General features: G+C 41.8%; 1 protein-coding gene across 1 annotated transcript in view; it reads right to left on the minus strand.

Annotated features, from left to right (window-relative positions):
* Positions 1–703: 703 nt before the first annotated feature.
* Positions 704–21,116, minus strand: part of LAMB4 (laminin subunit beta 4) — a 233,867-nt gene continuing 213,454 nt past the window's right edge. The window contains exons 40-41 of the mRNA XM_077472837.1: positions 16,419–16,572; positions 704–895 (exon numbers count right to left, since the gene is read on the minus strand). Coding sequence (XP_077328963.1) covers positions 756–895; positions 16,419–16,572 — 294 coding nt within the window. The 3' untranslated portion in view covers positions 704–755. The remainder of the gene's footprint in view (positions 896–16,418; positions 16,573–21,116) is intronic.

The following is a 21,116-nucleotide window of genomic DNA, read 5'->3' on the forward strand; positions in this document are numbered from 1 at the left end:
AGGAGAGAAGATATTGTCATTGCAACATTTGATTCACCAGCAATCACTTTGCTATGTTCTGTTATGTTTGAGAGTGGTGATGTATACACATTTGTCACATGTATTAATAAAATTTTTAATTTTATACAATTTAGGACCTAATCTATGTGTTGCCGTTAAAGTCCCATTGTACCGAGGGGCATTTGTTTTCCTATTTTCAATTTGGTAGGGATTCTGGCAACAATCTATGGTTTCCTCTGGTGGTACAAATCTTCTATTTAAAAAATAATAATGTCCACACAACTGTGAATTGACATCCACAATAAACAAGCGGGTCTTCCTTTTAATATCCTCCTTGTGCATTAATGTGATGAACCTGCTGAAAACATGAAAAACAACAAGTATGTGTTGTACCTTTAACTTAAAGTTAAACAATATGTATGTGGGTATACAGTATGCTGTAATAACCGAAATCACGCGAGATGTCGGCTGTAGCACCCGAAATCTCGCGAGATGTCGGGTGCATTAGCCGCAATGTCTCCTGGGATTACCTGAACGAGATCCCAGGAGACAGTGCGGGCTTCAGCAGGAAATTATGCTGATCCCCGCAAGAGACCGCCCATCGCCGCAGGGGATGAAAATAAACTACTACAGATTACAAAAGGTAGGTGAATCAAAAAAAAAAAACAGGTGGCATTATCAAATATATGAACTAGAGGCAACAGAATGGGCAAATGTTTTATTATGAGTGCAGAACCCCTTTAATAAAGTAATAACTACTCTCTACATGTAGCATGTTTGTTTTCTTCTGCGAGGATGTCATCTTTTAGCTTTATGGCTTTCTCTTCTAGTTCTAGCAGTTGATTAGCCTTTTCTTCATTTAACTTGTTCAAGTCATCAATCCTTTCTTCTAAATCTGTAAAAGAAAAATGGTTATATATAAAAACAGTCTTAAAAGTGGACCTAGTTTAAGTAGTTTCATTTTTCTATGTTGCTATATTGCTATCTAAATTACCAGTACACTTCCTGGTATGTGAATGTGTCTAGGCACTCTTGTGCCTACGGCCTTATAGCTGGATATCTGAAGTCTGAAATCGAAGGCACGGCGCCTGTGACTAATAATAATAATGAGATGGAATTAAATTTGGTGATGTCACTGTGCTCCTTGCTGGAGAAGAATCTTTACTTGAGAACCTGCATTGCCCTGCTTTTGTTTCATTCATTCTGTCGATCTGTGATTTTTGCACCTCTCTTACTGTTATTTTAACAATTTCCCATCAGTTATCAGGGGGGCGCTCTGACATAAGGTAGCAAAACCCTGCTCCTCTACCAAGATGACCATTGCCACACAGAGACAAAGAGCAGGACAAGACATGGTAAGTCAGCGGGAAAAAGAAAAGCTGCATAAACCCATGGCAATTCCTGTGATTAGCCTTATGCCCTCTGCTTGCCTTTTTGAGCACAGTCTCTACAGAATTTTTTTTTTTAAGTTGACAGCTACAAATACTGCAGCTACTGACTTTTAAAATAAGGAAACTTACCTGTCCAGAGTGCCTGCGATGTCGGCACCCAACGCCGATCTCTCCCTCGGCTCTTGGGTGCTGCCACCACCATCTTCGGTATGGGAATCAGGAAGTGAAGCCTTGCGGCTTCACTTCCTATTTCCTTACTGCGCATGCACGACTCGCGCTGCACATTCCCACTGGTCCCTGCTGTCTACTGGGACCCGTGTGTCTCCCAGAAGACAGCGGGGGGACGGGAAGTGACGTAGATACCTGTATCTATGGCCGGAAGTGGGAGTGCTCCTCCCTACCCCCTGAAAGGTGCCAAATGTCACTGGAGGGGGGAGAATTCCGAAAAAACAGAAGTTCCATTTTTGTGTGGAACTCTGCTTTAAGGTCCACTTTAAAGGAAATCTGTACAGAAAAACATAAGGAGGCAGCCATGTATAAAATCTTTCTGAACATTCTAATTGCCTAAATGTCATGCTGCATCAATGGATTTTATACTTTGGATTGTATTGACCCAGAAAAAAATATAGTTCATTAATGTCAGAATAAAGCAAGAGCTCAAATTCTAAATGCTTGTTACAGATCAGTGATTCCAAAAATACCAATGTTATTGGATCAGCATGGAGGCCAGACAAATAGTATTTTCAGAAAGATAGGTCAACAGTTGTACCTTCCACAGTTTAATATAGTATAGGATTCCTTTAAACACTGCTAATACCATGATGTATGTAGGAATAGATTATAGTTTTGCTAGATACACCATATATCAAACTGATTTCTGTTTTTTGATGAGTACCAAAAATACCTTTTAGATTTGCAATACATTGCTTTGTAAATGGTCTTTCAGCCTCCTGGGGCATGTCACATGTCCCTCGAGGCTGAGGGAAGTAGTGGGTAGGGAAAGGGATGTCATCCTCACTTAGGTGAGGATTGTGGAAGTGGAAGCACATACCGCAAAAAATTGCCCCTACCTCTAGAAAACTGTAACAGGCTGGGGGAAATGTTTTAAGTAAAATCAGAGCAGAACAACAGCTATTTTATGCTTTATAGAGAGAAAAAATGGACAGTATTGGGGCTTATTAACAACAACTTTATGTAATTCATGTTGCTGACCATCCAATTGACTTTATTTGATCCATTATATGACTTTCCTGTTTTCCAGAAAAATATCATAGAAATAATAATAATAATACAATACAAAATAAGGAAGGTAGAATTCAAAAGAATAAATTTCACCCAGCGTCTCCCTACCCTATCAAGAAAGTATGAAATCCCTATAAACTGAATTCTGATTAAAAAAATCCACAATTCATAGGAGAATAGTCCTAATACATCCACTGATTTTTCACTCCAGCTGAATTAAATAAAGAGTCATGATTATTGCTTTCTTGTCCAGATATATTATTCTTGGTAATGGTAACAAATGTAATATTCTGTAAGTAGAGAGTGCCCCATTATTTAATGCCATTGCTGTAATGAATACGCAAGCACATCAAAAGCAAAGAATACACTATTTTAAAGACAAAACTATCTCATTGTTTCAAGAAAATATACCCTTTGATGTTTGCTTTAGCTGGGTTATGTTGTGTCTGCACTTTTAGGGATATCTTAACCACTTTAAGACCGGACCATTTTGCTGGTAAATGACCAGAGGTCTTTTTACACTTTGGCACTGCGCTGCTTTAACTGGTAATTGCGCGGTCATGCAATGTTGTACCCAAACAAAATTTGCGTCCTTTTCTTCCCACAAATAGAGCTTTCTTTTGATGGTATTTGATTGCCTCTGCGATTTTTATTTTTTGCGATATAAACGTAAAAAGACCGCAAATTTTGAAAAAAAATGATATTTTCTACTTTTTGTTATTAGAAAAATCCAATAAACTCAATTTTAGTCATACATTTAGGCCAAAATGTATTCAGCCACATGTCTTTGGTAAAAAAAAAGTCAATAATTGTATATTTATTGGTTTGCGCAAAAGTTGTCACATCTACAAACTAAGGTACGTTTTCTGGAATTTACGCAGCTTTTAGTTTACGACTGCCTATCTCATTTCTTGAGGTGCTAAAATGGCAGGGCAGTACAAAACCCCCCCAAATGACCCCATTTTGGAAAGTAGACCCCCTAAGGAAATTGATAAGAGGCATGTTGAGCCCATTGAATATTTTATTTTTTTGCCTCAAGCGATTGAATAATGACAAAAAAAAAATTTTTTTTTTTTTTTTACACAAAGTTGTCACTAAATGATATATTGCTCACACATGCTATGGGCGTATGTGAAATGACACCCCAAAATAAATTCTGCTGCTTCTCCTGAGTACGGGGATACCACATATGTGGGACTTTTTGGGAGCCTAGCCGCGTACGGGGCCCCGAAAACCAAGCACCGCCTTCAGGCTTTCTAAGGGCGTAAATTTTTGAGTTCACTTCTCACTACCTATTACAGTTTTGAAGGCCATAAAATGCCAAGATGGCACAAAACCCCCACAAATGACCCCATTTTAGAAAGTAGACACCCCAAGCTATTTGCTGAGAGGCATGTTGAGTTCATGGAATATTTTATATTTTGCCACAAGTTGCGGGAAAATTACAAACTTTTTTTTTTTTTTTTTTTTTTTCACAAAGTTGTCACTAAATGATATATTGCTCACACATGCCATGGGCATATGTGAAATGACACCCCAAAATAAATTCTGCTGCTTCTCCTGAGTACGGGGATACCACATATGTGGGACTTTTTGGGAGCCTAGCCGCGTACGGGGCCCCGAAAACCAAGCACCGCCTTCAGGCTTTCTAAGGGCGTAAATATTTGACTTCACTCCTCACTACCTATTACAGTTTTGAAGGCCATAAAATGCCAAGATGGCACAAAACCCCCACAAATGACCCCATTTTAGAAAGTAGACACCCCAAGCTATTTGCTGAGAGGCATGTTGAGTCCATGGAATATTTTATATTTTGCCACAAGTTGCGGGAAAATTACAAACTTTTTTTTTTTTTTTTTTTTTTCACAAAGTTGTCACTAAATGATATATTGCTCACGCATGCCATGGGCATATGTGAAATGACACCCCAAAATAAATTCTGCTGCTTCTCCTGAGTACGGGGATACCACATATGTGGGACTTTTTGGGAGCCTAGCCGCGTACGGGGCCCCGAAAACCAAGCACCGCCTTCAGGCTTTCTAAGGGCGTTACAGTTTTGAAGGCCATAAAATGCCAAGATGGCACAAACCCCCCCCAAATGACCCCATTTTGGAAAGTAGACACCCCTAAATTTAGGGGTACACTAGTGAGACTAGGTAATAAATGGCGGGTGCCCTGAAACTATAAAAAAATAACTAACCAACCAGCGTCACCTGTAACAGTTATATGGTGATCACTGGTGAAAGGGTTAACTAGGGGGCAATCAGGGGGCTTTATGCGGTAGTATATGGGGGTCCCTGGCGCTATAAAAAGCTGCGACGAACCTAAATACCTACTTGCCTAACTAGCGTCACCTGTGACACTAATACAGCGATCAGAAAAACGATCGCTTATTAGGCTGGGTTCACACTGGAGCGATGCGGGAACGCCACGAATGCGCGGCGGGTTCCCGCATCGCATGCCTCCCGGCGGCAGTTCACACTGCCCTATGCGAACTGCTGGGAGTGTCAGTGAAATGTTACTGACACCCCCAGATCAGTTCGCATATCGCAGTGCGATCTGAAAACTCGGATCGCATGGTGTGAACACCCATGCGATCCGATTCTGCTGCGGGCCAAAAAAAGGGTCCCGTGCGAATTTGCGGCGGGTGCGGCGGGTGTGGCGGGTGCGGCGAATGGCTGAACTCGAATCGCACAGAGATCGGATGTGATTTGCACTGCAGTGCGGTGCGAATCACATCCGTTCTCAAACCGCTGCAATCTGAACCCAGCCTTAGTGACACTGGCGACGGGGGGTGATCACGGGGTTAAACCTTTATTGGGGGGGTTAGGGGGGTACCTTAGAACTAAAGGGGGCTAACCCTAACTGCCCTAACAGTTATTAGTCACAAATGACACCCGCCGGGTGATCAGGGGGTTAAACCTTTATTAGGTAATAAATGGCGGGTGCCCTGAAACTATAAAAAAATAACTAACCAACCAGCGTCACCTGTAACAGTTATATGGTGATCACTGGTGAAAGGGTTAACTAGGGGGCAATCAGGGGGCTTTATGCGGTAGTATATGGGGGTCCCTGGCGCTATAAAAAGCTGCGGCGAACCTAAATACCTACCTGCCTAACTAGCGTCACCTGTGACACTAATACGGCGATCAGAAAAATGATCGCTTATTAGGCTGGGTTCACACTGGAGCGATGCGGAAACGCCGCGAATCCGCGGCGGGTTCCCGCATCGCATGCCTCCCGGCGGCAGTTCACACTGCCCTATGCGAACTGCTGGGAGTGTCAGTGAAATGTTACTGACACCCCCAGATCAGTTCGCATATCGCAGTGCGATCTGCAAACTCGGATCGCATGGTGTGAACACCCATGCGATCCGATTCTGCTGCGGGCCAAAAAAAGGGTCCCGTGCGAATTTGCGGCGGGTGCGGCGGGTGCGGCGAATGGCTGAACTCGAATCGCACAGAGATCGGATGTGATTTGCACTGCAGTGCGGTGCGAATCACATTCGTTCTCATAAACCGCTGCAATGTGAACCCAGCCTTAGTGACACTGGCGACGGGGGGTGATCACGGGGTTAAACCTTTATTGGGGGGGTTAGGGGGGTACATTAGAACTAAAGGGGGCTAACTCTAACTGCCCTAACAGTTATTACAGTCACAAATGACACCAATGCAAAAAAAAAAAAAAAAAAAAAAAAAATGACATTGGTGTCACTGTGACTGGGGGGCAGGGGTAATTGGGGGGGTGATCGGGGGGTAAAGGGGGGGTGTGAGTGTGCCTGGCATGTTCTACTGTGTGTGTAGAGTGTTGGTGCAACTCACCGATCCGCTCTCCTCCGTGTCGGAACGGAAAATACCGACACGGAGGAGAGAATACATCACTTCCTCTCCTGTGTTTACATTACAGGAGAGGAAGTGATGTCACGGGGGATTTCCATTCGTCGAGAGCGATCGCGAGGGGGTGGCCATGAATGAATGGCCGTCCCCTCATCCCTGATCTCTCCCGAACGAATGCCGACCGCCGCAGGCACCGGGGGGGGGCCCGATCGGGCCCCCCACCCGCGGGCAGGCATGGACTTATATATACGCCAATATGCCTGCCCGTGCCATTCTGCCGACGTATATCGTCGTGCGGCGGTCGGCAAGTGGTTAAACCGCTAGACAGGAAAACCAGCAAGAAAGATTAAAGGCAGCTCTACACTGCACCAATATCTACAGAAAAGTATTGCATGTTAGGATTGCCTTTATGATAGACAGACAGATAGATAGACAGATAGATAGATAGATAGATAGATAGATAGATAGATAGATAGACACTTGAAGACCAGGCCTTTTAGGGAACTTCTTGTTTAAAAGTTTAAATCAGTATTTTTTTGCTAGAAATTGACTTATAACTATAAATAATGTTTGGGATTATTTATAGTATATATATATATATATATATATATATATATATATATATATATATATAAAATTATTATTAATTTTTTTTTGAGACTCTACAGAATAAAATGGCAATCGTTGCAATATTTTATGTCACACAGCATTTTTAGGGGAAAAAATACAATTAATTTGAATGTGAAAAGGAAAATGCACTTTGCACTGCAAGTGCACTTGGAAGTAAAGTTGCTGTAGATCTGAGGGGGACATGCAAGGAAAATAAAAAACAGCATTTTAGCTTGCACATGATTGGATGATAAAATCAGCAGAGCTTCCACTCATTTCAGATCTACCCCTTATATTTAGAGTGACTGCATTTTCAAGTGCACTTGCAGTGTAAAGTGGACTATCCTTTAGTAAATAACCCCCAATATGTCATGCTTTAAAATAATTGCGCACGCTCGTGGAATGGCGACAAACGACAGTGCTTAAAAACCTCCATAAACCTCCATAGGCAACATTTTAACAACGTTCAGGCGAGTTTAGGAGAGTTTTAAGTTTTCTCTGCCAGTGAGCTCCAATCAGAAATGCCATTCCTGCTTCTAAACGTTGATCTCAAAATATGCCTCTTAACGTCCCAATGTACATGGACAAACAGGATAACATTGAGTTGTTTGTTGAATTGCTTCTGTAGAATTAAATTTTTTTACGCCAGATACATTTTTTTTTCCATTAACCACTAGCCAAACAGCCGCCGCAGTTATACTGCCAGGTTGGCTCGGCTGGGCAAATTGCCATAGCTGTACGTCTCTCCTTCTGCGTGTCCCCGGAACTGATGCACATGCCTGGCAGCCGCGATGACTGCCGTGCACCCGCGATCGCTCATGACAGAGTGAGAACCGAGATCTGTGTATGTAAACACAGAAATCCCATTTCTCTCAGGGGAGAGGAGAGTATTAAGTATGAACACCAATCTCTCTCCTACCCTAGTCAGTCACATCCCCCCTACAGTTAGAACACACCCAAGGAACACAGTTAACCCCTCGATCGCCACCTAGTATTAACTCCTTCCCTGCCAGTGTCATTTATACTGTAACCAATGGCTGTTTTTAGCTTGGATTGCTGTATAATGTCAATGGTTAGCCGCAAGTCACAGCCCTGATAAAAAAAAATCGCAGATCGCTGCCATTACTAGTAAAAAAAATAATAATAATAAAAATGACATCCCCTATTTTGTAGACGCTATAACTTTTGTGAAAACCAACCAATATATGCTTATTGAGATTTTTTATTTTGATTTTTTTAATCAAAAATATGTAAAAGAATACATATCGTCCTAAACTGAGGAAAGAATTTGTTAAAAAAAAGAGATTTATTGAAGTAAAAACTACAAAATATTGTGTTTTTTTTCAACATTTACGCTCTTTTTTGTTTATAGCGCAAAATATAAAAACAGCAGAGGTGATCAAATACCACCAAAAGAAAGCTATATTTGTGGGGGAAAAAGGACATACATTTTCTTTGGGTACAAAGTTGCACGACCGCACAATTGTCAGTTAAAGTGACGCAAATCCTTCCGGGGCTAAAGTGGTTAAAAAAATAATTTACTATGGCCTGGGAATCGGAAGTGATGACATGAATGTTAAAAATCAACCTTGAGTGATTACAATTATTTTTCTAAGTGTACTGTACATCATTTATCTAAAAATGCTTTTTTGCTTTTACGCTTGCCAGAACACAAATACAAATTCAATGACAGCAGAACATTATGATAATATCTAGAATAACGATTTAGATCATTTGTTTTCCTAAAGAAACAGTGAGCAGGTATTGCTTAAACTAAAAAAGTGTTCTGAAAATCTGGGAATTCCCTGCTGCTATAAACTGTGTTTAAAGTTTAAACACATCATCTAATAATAACGTTGGCTCTTTCATGGGAAAATAATGGAATTGTTCTTACAGGCTGGCAGTTATACCAATATTGTGTTGGTTTTAGTAGTTCAGGATAATTAGCTTTACCACTTTCTTCTATTTTCATTAGACCTTGGCATTTGTCTCTACAGCCTAGGGCAACGTTTTACTGAAAACGAATCTCTCTATTTCTGTAAACAGGATAGAGATGGGACAGAAAAGATAAGACATGCTCATGAATATATATTCATATAACAATCTGAACATTTGCCCTCTTTAACCTCCCTGGCGGTATGATTCAGTCTGGAATTAGGTGCTGAAAGCGGTACAATTATTTTGCATGGAAATCTGGCTTTTATTTTGTAGTCCTGTAATTCTTAGGAATAACGCTCTGAAATCTCTTCAAACCAGAGTCTAGCGGACATCCCGGGTATGATAAAGTTTATAATATAATAAAGAATAATAAAAATTATTCAATAATGTAATCAAATTAAAAAAAAAATGAAAAAGGGACATGTTTTGGTTGCTATGGACAATCTCCAAATTCCAAGCAGTAAAAAACAGTATTTATAATATAAAAGTGCATGCAGGGCATTGCACAAACCACTAGGGACAAAGGGGGTGTGTATTTTTTACTACAGCACTGTAATCTGTAAGATTACAGTGCTGTGTGTGTTTTGTGTGTTTTTACTTTTTTGAATTTGCCGCCGTTCTCCGTTCCCGTGCGTCGTAACGTCGCAGGGAACGGAGCTCGGCGGCATTCGGCACTGTGAATCGAGCGCAGGACGGCTCGATCGCACAGCGCGGAGGACATCGCTGGATCCAGGGGACAAGGTAAGTAACGATCCCTGTGTCCTCCCCTGCATCGAGCGGTGCAAACCCGAGTCTGACTCGGGGTTACCGCTATTGTAATGAAAATCCCAACCCGAGCCAGACTCGGGATTACCGCTAGGGAGGTTAAGGTATAATGTAATAATAATATATGATAATAAATGACACCAACAAATCACCATAATAAATATAAAATCATACTCATGAATGAACATGTGATTAAATAAATGTGTAATACGTGATAAATATGTGATAACAATAATACATCCTAAAATAAAAGAAATAAAGTAATTATATCAAAAGTCCAGTGAATGAAGTGAAAATGGTGACTTAATCAAGTTCTTATGTGCAAACAGAAACACCAGCGCTTGTGAACCTCCACCACATTCATGAGTATGATTTTATATTTATTATGGTGATTTTTTGGTGTCATTTATTGTCATATATTATTACATTATTTTAGCTTAACTTTATGCGCAGCTATATTCTATGCTTTGGTTATGGTGTTTGTAGATATATTACAAATTTGAGCTGCAGCTATATTTTTAGTTATAGATTTATTTAGTTTAGATTTATTTATTTAGTTTTTAGCGCGGTATCTAACCCTTTTTTTTCCTCTTTAAGATATGATGGTCAGATCTGGCTAAAGCTGGCTGTGTATATACACATGCACTTGTAATACCTCTTGAGAGTATTGGCAAAGAAAGTCTGCGAGATAAATCTTGTCAGTTGGTACAATAGTGTTTGTTTCATGGTATATGTACGCATCATGCAGATAAAGCAATGATCATTTAATGTCCAGAGACAACTATAGCTAATTAACTGAAGGGGTTGAGAACTAAACGCAAGAAATTGTGTGAATATTCACTTCAATTATCCTATGTGTGCAGATGACATAAGTGAACCGGAATTAGGTTTTCACATGATTGGATAATTGAAGTGAGCATTCACAGAATTTAATTGTGTAAAGATTCTCAATGAAAAGAGAGCTCGCCCCCGTACACACAGTCAGACATTCTGACAACAAAATCTGTCAGATTTTTTCAGATGGATTTTGTCCGAAACTGGTGTTGCATACACATGGTCGGACAAAGTTGTCGGAAAATCTGATCGTTCTGAACGTGATGACATTCGTTCGTTGCGATGGGACTACCTAGAGGCTAGTAGCCAATAGCTTTGGTCTCGTAATTTGATCTGAGCGTGCGTGGCACTTTGTCGAATCGGAATTCTATAAAACAATCGGAAAAAGTCTGATCGGGCTTTGTTGTCGGAAAATTTGAGATTCTACTCTCAAATTTTTTCCATCGGAATTTCCGACGGAAAAAGTCAGATAGAGCCCACACATGATCGGATTTTCTGACAATATAATCCGATCGGACCTTTTCCGTCTGAATTTCTGACCGCGTGTACGGGGGCTTACTTGCTATCATCTGAACCAAGCCCCCTCACCCCCCTATTCGACAACCTAGTCCTCCCAGGGGGCAATGCAACCCACATTATAGATAATTATAGCAGAGCCTCCTGACCCACAGTGCAAAAATTCGTTAACAATACCCTTGGCACCTTTGTGACGGACCGAGGCAACACAACTTCCAATGTAACGTGGCTTACCCGTTTACCCCTGACTGGTTTTGAACAGCTTTGCACACTCCCAGAAACCCCCCGTCACACACTATCACTGATCTATAAACTGATTCTGGATCACATTCATGGCACCCTACCTAAATACACCAAAGTCTGGTCAGCGGAACTTGAGAGAAACATAGCAGAGGCAGAGTGGGGCAAAGACTTTCTCTTTACCCACAAATCGTCCATCTCGAGCTACACTCAGGAAAAAAATTATAAACTGGTGTCTAGATAGTATCAAGTGCCAACCAACCTCAGGATCATGTTCCCATCAACCACTAACATCTGTTGGAGATGCAATTCAGCAAAAGGTATGTAAAATCCTATCTGGTGGGACTGCGATGTGTTTCACCCATTCTGGACACAAATCTTCCAGATCTATACATAAATATGCGATAAACCGCTCGCACCTTCCCCTTCTATTGTCCTCCTTTCCATATTACTGGGTACTGTAAAAATCACAAAAGAACAACCTGCTAAAATTTTTGCTCAGTGCAGGACGACAATTAATCCCTAGACACTGGAAAACCACCTCCCCCTCATCCCTTATGGAATGGGTAGGTGACATGAACAATATTATCCCCTTCCCACCGAGCGTACGCAGATGTGCATACTCGGCTTCCGGGGGGAATACCGGGATGATGCCCGCACCTGCAGGCATCATCCGGGTACCGTTTTTTTCAGCAGGCTTTCCAGCCATAACAACTGAAGCGGCTAAAAGCCGCTCGGCTGTTATGCCGGAGGAGCGGGAGGGGACTCCCCCTTCCCGCCGCCTCCCGCCGCTGTTACCGGTGCTCCTGCTAGATCGGGAGCACCGATTCACGTTCCGCTGCCTCCGGCTGCTGGGGAGGAACTGGAACGAAGTCATAATCGGCTTTGATCGTTTCAATCTCCTCATAGTAAACACGGAAGCGACGTCATGATGTCACTTCCCGTTTACTCGGCTGCCAATGGCGCTGGTTTTAAAAAGATATACGGTATTCAGAATCGCCGTTTTCAGCGATCTGAATACATTGAAGTGTAAAGGAGGGGTGGGGGGTCTTTTAGACCCCCGATCCCTCCATAAAGAGTACCTGTCACCACCTATTACTGTCACAAGGGATGTTTACATTCCTTGTGACAGCAATAAAAGTGATCACATTTTTTATAAAAAAAAAAACAATTTAGTCATTTTAAAATAAATAAAATAAATAAAAAAATAAAAATTTTTTTTTTAAAGCGTCCGCTGTCCCCGCGAGCTCATGAAGCAAAGAAAACGCATACGGAAGTCGAGCCCGCGTATGTATATATAATGTTTGGGGGTTCCAAGTAATTTTCTAGCAAAAAATATGTATTTTAACTTGTAAACACCAAATGCCAAAAATAGGCTTAGTCATGAAAGGGTTAAGCTTATGGAAGAGATGCAAGCCAAGCCCTAGACAAACATGCAACATTTTCCTTCATCTGGAGTATTTGGAGCCATTACTCCACCTCAGATAAACTAAAGCACTGACTCTCAATGGTGAGTACCCCCTGAGAGACTAAATAACCCCATAATCATGTGCTTATACCCTGGAATGTAAAATCCCCAACAGGATAAGGCTCGCTGTCTCGCCACCCCTTCCCCCTCTCCTCATCTGCTTCCCCCCCCTATCACTATTGTTTCTATCCTTTTCCAACTAGTCTTATTTCAGCTATGTATAGCCATTCCCTGAAACCACTTGTATTCTGATTTCCTAACACGTGTGTCCCAGTCATTCAAGAGACTTGTAAACATATGATCACTTTGGTTCTGATAATACCCTATGTTCAACTTAAACACATTGATTTCCTTACTCTCTGGATGCAGCAGGTTCCCATAGAGGCGTCCAGTACGACAGAAATTGCATTTATCGAATGTCAGCACTATGTTTGAAACTTTATCTTAAAGCGGAATTCCACCCTAAAGTGGAACTGCCGCTCATCGGAACCCCCCCTCTCCGGTGCCACAGTTGGCACCTTTCAGGGGGGAGGGGGTGCAGATACCTATCTAAGACAGGTATTTGCACCCACTTCCGGGCATAGACTCCCACGGGAGTCTATGCCTCTTTCTGTCCCGCCGTGCTGTCTGCTGGGACACACACGGGTCCCAGGGACAGCGCGGAGTATTCTCATTACACTGCACGACTCGAGTAGGGAACCGGGAAGTGAAGCCGCAATGCTTCACTTCCTGATTCCCTAACCGAGAATGGCAGCGGCAGCAGCCGAGAGCCGAGCCATCGATCAGCCTCGGCTGTCGACATCGCTGGACTCCAGGAAAGGTAAGTGTCCATTTATTAAAAGTCAGCAGCTGCACTATTTGTAGCTGCTGGCTTTTAATAATTTTTTTTCAGGTGGACTTCCTCTTTAAAGACACAAACTCATGGTACCTACATGTATGCAATAGAATGCACTATGTTTATATATGTAATTCAAACTTATTGGACCAGAATGCCTGGTGCTGTTCTTGTTTCGTTCTGTTTAAATAAATAAAAACGTATTGAACCTAAAGATTCTCAACGCCTGTAGTAGATCAGACTCCTAGTGTCAAATGCAAAGCATGTTCTTTGCATTTACCAATTTTCAAATATTAAAGACATAGACTGTTCACTCCTCAAAGTGAAATTTTACTTAACTTAGTAAATAAGGTGAAGCTGTGTTCAATTCACTCATCCATAATCCTATTTTTGTTTTGTTTTTAAATTCCCTTAGCATCCATTTGGGTAATAAAAGTGACTTTATTTAGTAAACTATGACAATATGAACTTTGCATCCCATTTAGAGTAAATTAACCTAAATGAGTAAAGTGATTAACGCTGAACCCCAGGTATGAACTTCATCGCATACTTACATTGATCAAGCTTGGAAGAATGTAAGTATACATATCTCATACTTGATGGACTGTTGGTGAAGCTGATAATCACTAGCGTAGATGGTGCTACTACAGTGATAACTGCGATCTTCCATTCCTGTGCCAAGCTACTGCCCCACTGCACATGGACCACAGGGGTTCATTAGTTTAACACTGCCACCATTCACAGAATGTCTTGTATTTTTTTATAAATGCAAAGCGTTCCCTGATTAGACAGAATAAGGAGGAGAGGTGAGGGCATCATAATCTCCACCTTATCCAACTGGAAAATGTCTTGTATCCATTAAAAAAATACAAGACATTCAGTAAACAATGGCAGTGCCAAGCCCGTGACCCCCTGTGGTTCGTGTGCAGTGGGGCAGCGCAGCTGATTGGCATAGGACCTGGAAGATGGTGATGATCACTGTAGTAGCATCGATTACTACAGTGATCATTCAGCTCTAAATATTTTTTTCCTGTAAATAAAAAAAGGGCTAATAACCTGCAACGTATACTAATTCAATAAAAGTGTTCTATTTATCTAAAAAAACGATGCCTATCCAAAAAAGCATGCAGAATTGTATTACAGTAGAAGATCGTACTCATGTTTATTTTGTTGAAATGGTGTAGTTTTTTCACATTAACGAAAAGCTGGCTGTAGCACGTCAGAACTTGTTCCATGCTAGCCGCATATGCTAGTAGTGCAAGGTAGTGCAAGGTAGTTTAAGTGATTGTAAAGGCTCATTTTTTTAAAATTAAAATAACAAACATATCATACTTACCTCCACTGTGCAGCTAGTTTTGCACAGAGTGGCCCCCGATCCTCAACTTCTGGGGTCCCCGGCAGCTCTCGCGGCTCCTCCTCTTATCAGATAACCCCCTAGGAGTAGTGATCTCCTGGAGGGGTTACCTTGCAAGCGCTCTCCCGAGTCCAGCATTCGGCATCCATAGACACGAATGCTGGACTTGGCCCTGCCTCCCGGCGCCTGCGTCATTGGATTTGATTGACAGCAGCGGGAGCCAATGGAGTCTCCCGCCAGCACCCTCCGCCGCTTCTTCCTACTAGTGCCCCTTCAGCAAACCGTGCAATAAGGGGGTACCAATGCAGGCAGGCTCAAAAACTGGGCCGCGTGCCTCCATAGACATAAAAAGCATGGCTCAGCCACGCCTCTCACTTCCAATCTTCACAGGATTTGACTGACAGCCTATGTCTCCTACTACTGCCTGTGTCATCTGTGAGACCTGGAAGAGAGAACAGCAGGGCTGCAGGCAGGACAGCGCTGGATTGGTGGAGGAGTCAGGTCAGGGCATTTTTCACCTTAATGTACTGAATGTATTAAGGTTAAAAACACTTGGACTTTGAACCATTTTTTGGTGGTAGCTAGCTTTTTTTTATAAAAAAATGAAAAAAAAAACACACACAGACCACTAAGGGTCTGCTTTGTATTTTTGGTGGGGATAAAAAGTAGAGAAGGCACCTCTAAGGGCAGTATTAGAAGCGTTTAATGGCAATCAATGTAAAACGCACTTACAAGATCACAGTAAAAACAGGCTTATACGATCATCACATGGGGGTACTATTCCTGTCTCTGTGGCCCCTTCTCCTTAAGCTGACCAACAGCGGGAGAGGGAATGGACGAGGTTGGCCGACCCACAACAGTCCTGTCATCTGAAGCTGCTGTGGAATGCACGCCTCGCCCGTGGAACGCATGGGGCATGGTGAGGTCAGGGGGTGGTAACGCGTTTTGGAGCATGCACAGTAGAGCTCATTCATCAGACCAAGAATACAATGAAAGTTCCTGGAGTTAAAATAGGGGAAGGGGCAGGAAGGGGCTGTGGTATTTAATGGACAGCAACTGCCCCGTGACTCCTCCTCTGGTTGCCATCCATCTAGATTGTATACCACAGCCCCTTCCTGCCCCTTCCTCTATTTTAAATCTGGGCACTTTCATTGTATTCTCGGTCTAAAGAAGACCTTCCTTCCCCATTCATTGTTTTGACAACCCTTGCTTATTCATTTTTGGATTGGATTGCTTATGTCACTGGGGTTTGAACTTCTTTAAAGTTTGCCGACAGGCAAGGCCTTGCCGGACATGGCTCATCCCAAACGCAGGGTAGTTCAGCTCATCACTAGTTGTGACAATTGATGAGCCAGTAGTGGAAGCAACAGTAGAAGAAGGTAATAATTACCTGCTATACGATTCATTTTTTCATCAATCTCTTTTGCAAAATCTTCTGCATCTTCTTTTAGCTGCTGCAATCTGTCCAAAATTTCTGGAGGGATTTCTCTCTTTTTTAGCTTTTCCTTGAGTGTCTCATACTTTTCTTTTAGGTCATTGAGGCTCTGTAGTTAGATCATAGGAACAAAATATGAATAATCCATATCATTAGCTATGTATTTCAGAGACAGAAGTGTATGTACAACCAATTTTTCTTTTTTTTTGTTTTGTTTTGTATAGAGTAAGAACAGATAAGAAAGATAAGAACCCCTATCAGGATTTTATTGCTGTCTGTATACCCGCTAGGTAGATTCACCCTCTATTTGTCTTGGAGACCATTATCGCTAAGACACAACATGACAATAAATAAGATTTTAGTGTTGCCACCAGGACAACGTTGAAAGGAAATTGTGTAACCTGTTGATTTGATGAGATTTTTTTCCCACTTCCTGTTCTGCGTCTGGGACAGAAAGTGAAGGGAAATCTCCCAAATGGGACACCGACAGCAAAAAGTAAACCAAGAGGGGTTTTAACCTTTCCTTACTTTATGCAATTAAAAAAAAAGTTTTGTCTATACATATACTTTAAACATTAAAGACATGATTAAACAAAATGATGCACTATAAAATCTAGGTACCAGTACCATCATTTTCCAGCTGGTGATCTGTCACCGATTTTTATTTTTTGATTTTATATCTCCTCATCTATATACTATATATTAACATTTATAGGTAAAGTTCATGCAGGGAAAATCTGATTGCCTCTCGGGGGGATCAGGAAGGAATTTTTCCTCCTGCTGTAGCAAATCGGATCATGCTTTGCTGGGTTTTTTGCCTTCCTCTGTATCAAATGTGGGTATAGGATTGTGTATATATGATTTTATATATCTTTTTTCCCTTTTATTGGGTGAACTAGATGGACTTGTGTCTTTGTTTAACCAGACTATCTATGTAACTATCTGCTAATCTCTCAGAAAAAAACTCTAAAATTGCATTATGTATCAAAAATATAAAATTGAAAAAATCCAGCAATAACCTAAAGCAGATCTCCAGCTTTTAGCAAAGTTTAAATAGGTAGTTTGGACCAAGCTGGTCCAAATGAACTACGTTGTATTACCTTCACCAACAGACACAGCAGCTGGGAGCGCAGTTAACACTGTATGTAACCTCAGCTATCTGCAGTATACAACACTGTGTTCCAGCACTGGGTAGACATGTGCGATTAGTTTCGTACGAATAAAAAATTCGTATGAATTTCTGTAAATTCGTACATTCGGGAGGATCCGAAATACGAATTGCTACGCTTCCGAATTTTGTACAGGAATACAAAATTTCCTTTATGAATTTCGGATCCTAATTGCGTTACATCGGAAACGTGACTGATGTTATGTTGACCAATCAGAGGTTTTCTTTTGCTGCTGAGTGAGGGTTGGGAAAATGACCTTTTTAAATATGGGAGTGGGAGACTGGTACTGGTTGTCAATGGGAGATTCAGAATCAGACAAAATAAGAATGTTCGTTAATTACGATTATTCGTTATGATGAAGGAGCAGAGCCTGGTGCATGCTCAGTAGGGTTCATTGCCGGGTTCCCTCACTTACAATAGAGGCGACATGCACTCGACAGCTGATGGAAATATCTCCTGCGGTGCTGACATTGCTGGACTCGAGGGCAAGTGTCCGATTATTAAAAGTCAGCAGCTGCAGAGTGTGCAGCTGCTGGCTTTTAATTTTTGAAGCGGTGCGGAACGCTGCTTTAAAATGTACACAGCACTTTATTTATTATTTATCTAAATTTATTACAGATACTATAGCGCCGTACATTTATGCAGAGCCTCTCATATATATATACATTGTACATGCTCATCAGTCCCTGTCCTCAAGGAGCTTACAATCTAAGGCCCCCCAACTCACATTCATACATGCACATAATATGGCCAATTTAGACAGGAGCCAATTAACCTACCAGCATGTCTTTGCCATGTAAGAGGAAACCTACGCAAGCACAGGGAAAATATGCAAACTTTGGGCATGTAGTGTCATAATTGGAATTTGAATTGGTGACCCTAGTGCTGCTAGGCCTAACCACTTAGCCACGTGCTGCCTTATTTATTTATGCATTCATTTTATATGTGCCCAATGCAGCATGATGCAACCCATGTCAATGCATTAAAAAGCAGTGTGCTGCATTTAAATGGGCTCTCACTGTGTTGATACCAATGTAATGTCAAGGGTCATAAATCTAAAAGTAAAATAAACTAGGGAGAAAATGTACAGCAACCACACAAGTGTCTTTACTGATGCTTATGAGAAAATGTCCTGTGGCTGCCTACATGATGATTTATACTGATGTAGAAATAGAAATTCCTGTTTGGGAAGCAGTTAGTCAAGCAATTAATTTCTCTCCAGTAGAGATGAAACAGTATGCAAATCCAACATCGTATGAAAATATCTATGTGGTTCTATGCCACTAAACTATCTTTTTATTTGGTCAGATGTTTTAACTAAGAACTGTTTGTAATGCTGGCCATACACATTAAAGTGATTGTAAAAAGTATTTTTCCCCCATAAAAATAACAAACATGTCATACTTATCTACTCTTTTGCAGTGGATTTGCACAGAGCAGCCTGGATCCTCCTCTTCTCGGGTCCCTCTTTTGTGATCCCAGCCCCTCCCTCCTGTTGAGTGCCACCACAGCAAGCAGCTTACCATGGGAGCACCTGAGCCAAATCATAGCTCCCCGTGCCCATTCAGACACAGAGCCTTGGCCCAGCCCGCCCCCTCCCTCTCCTGATTGGTTAGCTGATTTTGATTGACAGCAGTGACAGCCAATGGCGCTACTGCTGTGTCTCAGCCAATCAGGAGGGAGAATCTCAGACAGCTGAGACACTCATGGACATTGCTGGACAGAGGGGGGCTAAGGTAAATTTTGGGGGGCTGAGAGGAGTTGTTGCACACAAAAAGTTTTTTTACCTTAATGCAAAGAAAGCATTACGATAAAAAACCTTCTGCTTTTACAACCCCTTTAAGATTTCTGAACAAGAGAAATCACCCAATTCCATCATCCACAGTAAACAGCATGGATGAACAAAAATGGAGCAGGGCCTATTGTATTCTGACAGAATATCTCAACAGTCCCTGCATCTGATTTAATGCAGATGCTGTTTGGCCAAGATGTTTTCTGCCTGGACAGTTTGACAAAGGTTGATTAAAAAATCGACTTCTGTCGAGCCCATTGGAGCCAACAGGACCACCCATAGAATGTATTTTGCCAAATTAAAGTGGAGTTTCACTCCTAAATTATTTTATCATTTTTCAGCTGCATTAAAAACGATAAATAACATTTGGAAAAAAAAGCAGAGGGGGGGGGGGGGGGGGGGACGAGCGGGGCTTCGATCTCCCACATCGCTGGACCCTGGGACAGGTAAGTGTCCGATTATTAAAGTCAGCAGCTACAGTATTTGTAGCTGCTGACTTATTTTTTTTTTTTAAGCGGAACTCCGCTGAAGCAGAAAATGGCTGAAATTCAATCCTTGTATGGCCAGCTTAATGTTACTTAAAGGATAAGTTCACCTTTAGAAGCATGTTACATCCATATTTAGGGCATAATGTGCAACATGCTCCTATCCACCCACCCACTGCCGCCAGTGCTCCCCACTCTGACAGCGGCGGGGGATGTTCTCCCTGCACCTGCTCTCACTTCTTAAAAACAGCGTGGCTGTGTGGGGTTCTACCCACACAGTCATTTCATTCATTCACAGAGATCTGGGAATGAAAAAACTACAAGTACTGCCTCCACTGCAGCAGATGGACTGGTAGTTTGAATGTGCTGCAAGCGCACTGCTTAGCACCTTCATAGTTCATTCTTCCTCTATTTTTTTAACTGAAAGCCTGGGCACAAAGCTAGAGGAAGCACAGGAGCCTGACATTGCATCCACGTAAAATTGGACATACATGGGTCACAAATGCTGAATCGCATGAAATTTGTTCTGGGGGGAGCCCTGATGATACTACCCAGCTTGCCAAAAGTCAATTTTCAATCAACTTTTGTGGAAGGTGCCAGGCAAAACATTTTTGGTCAAACAGCACCTACGTCCACTAAGGCTAGGTTTCCACTATTCCGACACCAAAGTCACACGATTTACAGTGCGACTTTGCAATGCAATTTTTGATGAGATGTAACCGGTGAGATCCATGCGAGAACAAGCTGCACCGAAGTCAGAACAAAGTAGTGCAAGAACCTTTTTTGGAATCACTGCAACTTGAGTCGCACCAATTAGAATGGGGACCGTTGAAATACATAGATTTTGACTTTTCATGCGACTTCACATGTGTCAGGTCGCACAACAACTTGCAGTAGTGGAAACAGAGCCTTAGATGCAGACACTGTTCAGGTATTCTGGCAGCTGCAGGTGTCAGCTGTCACAAAATGATAACCAACCATTCATGCATACATGCTATTTAGTGTGGATGGGGGGGAAATCAAGTGATTTTTCTCCTTCAGCTCCACACTTATGCCTGAGACTCATGTTCTGAGACAATCCAGAGGTGTGGTAATGCATTCTTTTTCAGAAGAGAAATAAAAAAAATATACATATTCTGAAATCATTCATCGTCTGAATCAATTTGAGGATTGCGACAAGCAATGAGACATTTCAGGATGGGAAGAT

Source organism: Lithobates pipiens, unplaced genomic scaffold (genome assembly GCF_037356315.1).
Source record: "Lithobates pipiens isolate NorthernLeopardFrog02 unplaced genomic scaffold, aLitPip1_a1.2 Scaffold_8, whole genome shotgun sequence".
Taxonomy (NCBI): domain Eukaryota; kingdom Metazoa; phylum Chordata; class Amphibia; order Anura; family Ranidae; genus Lithobates; species Lithobates pipiens.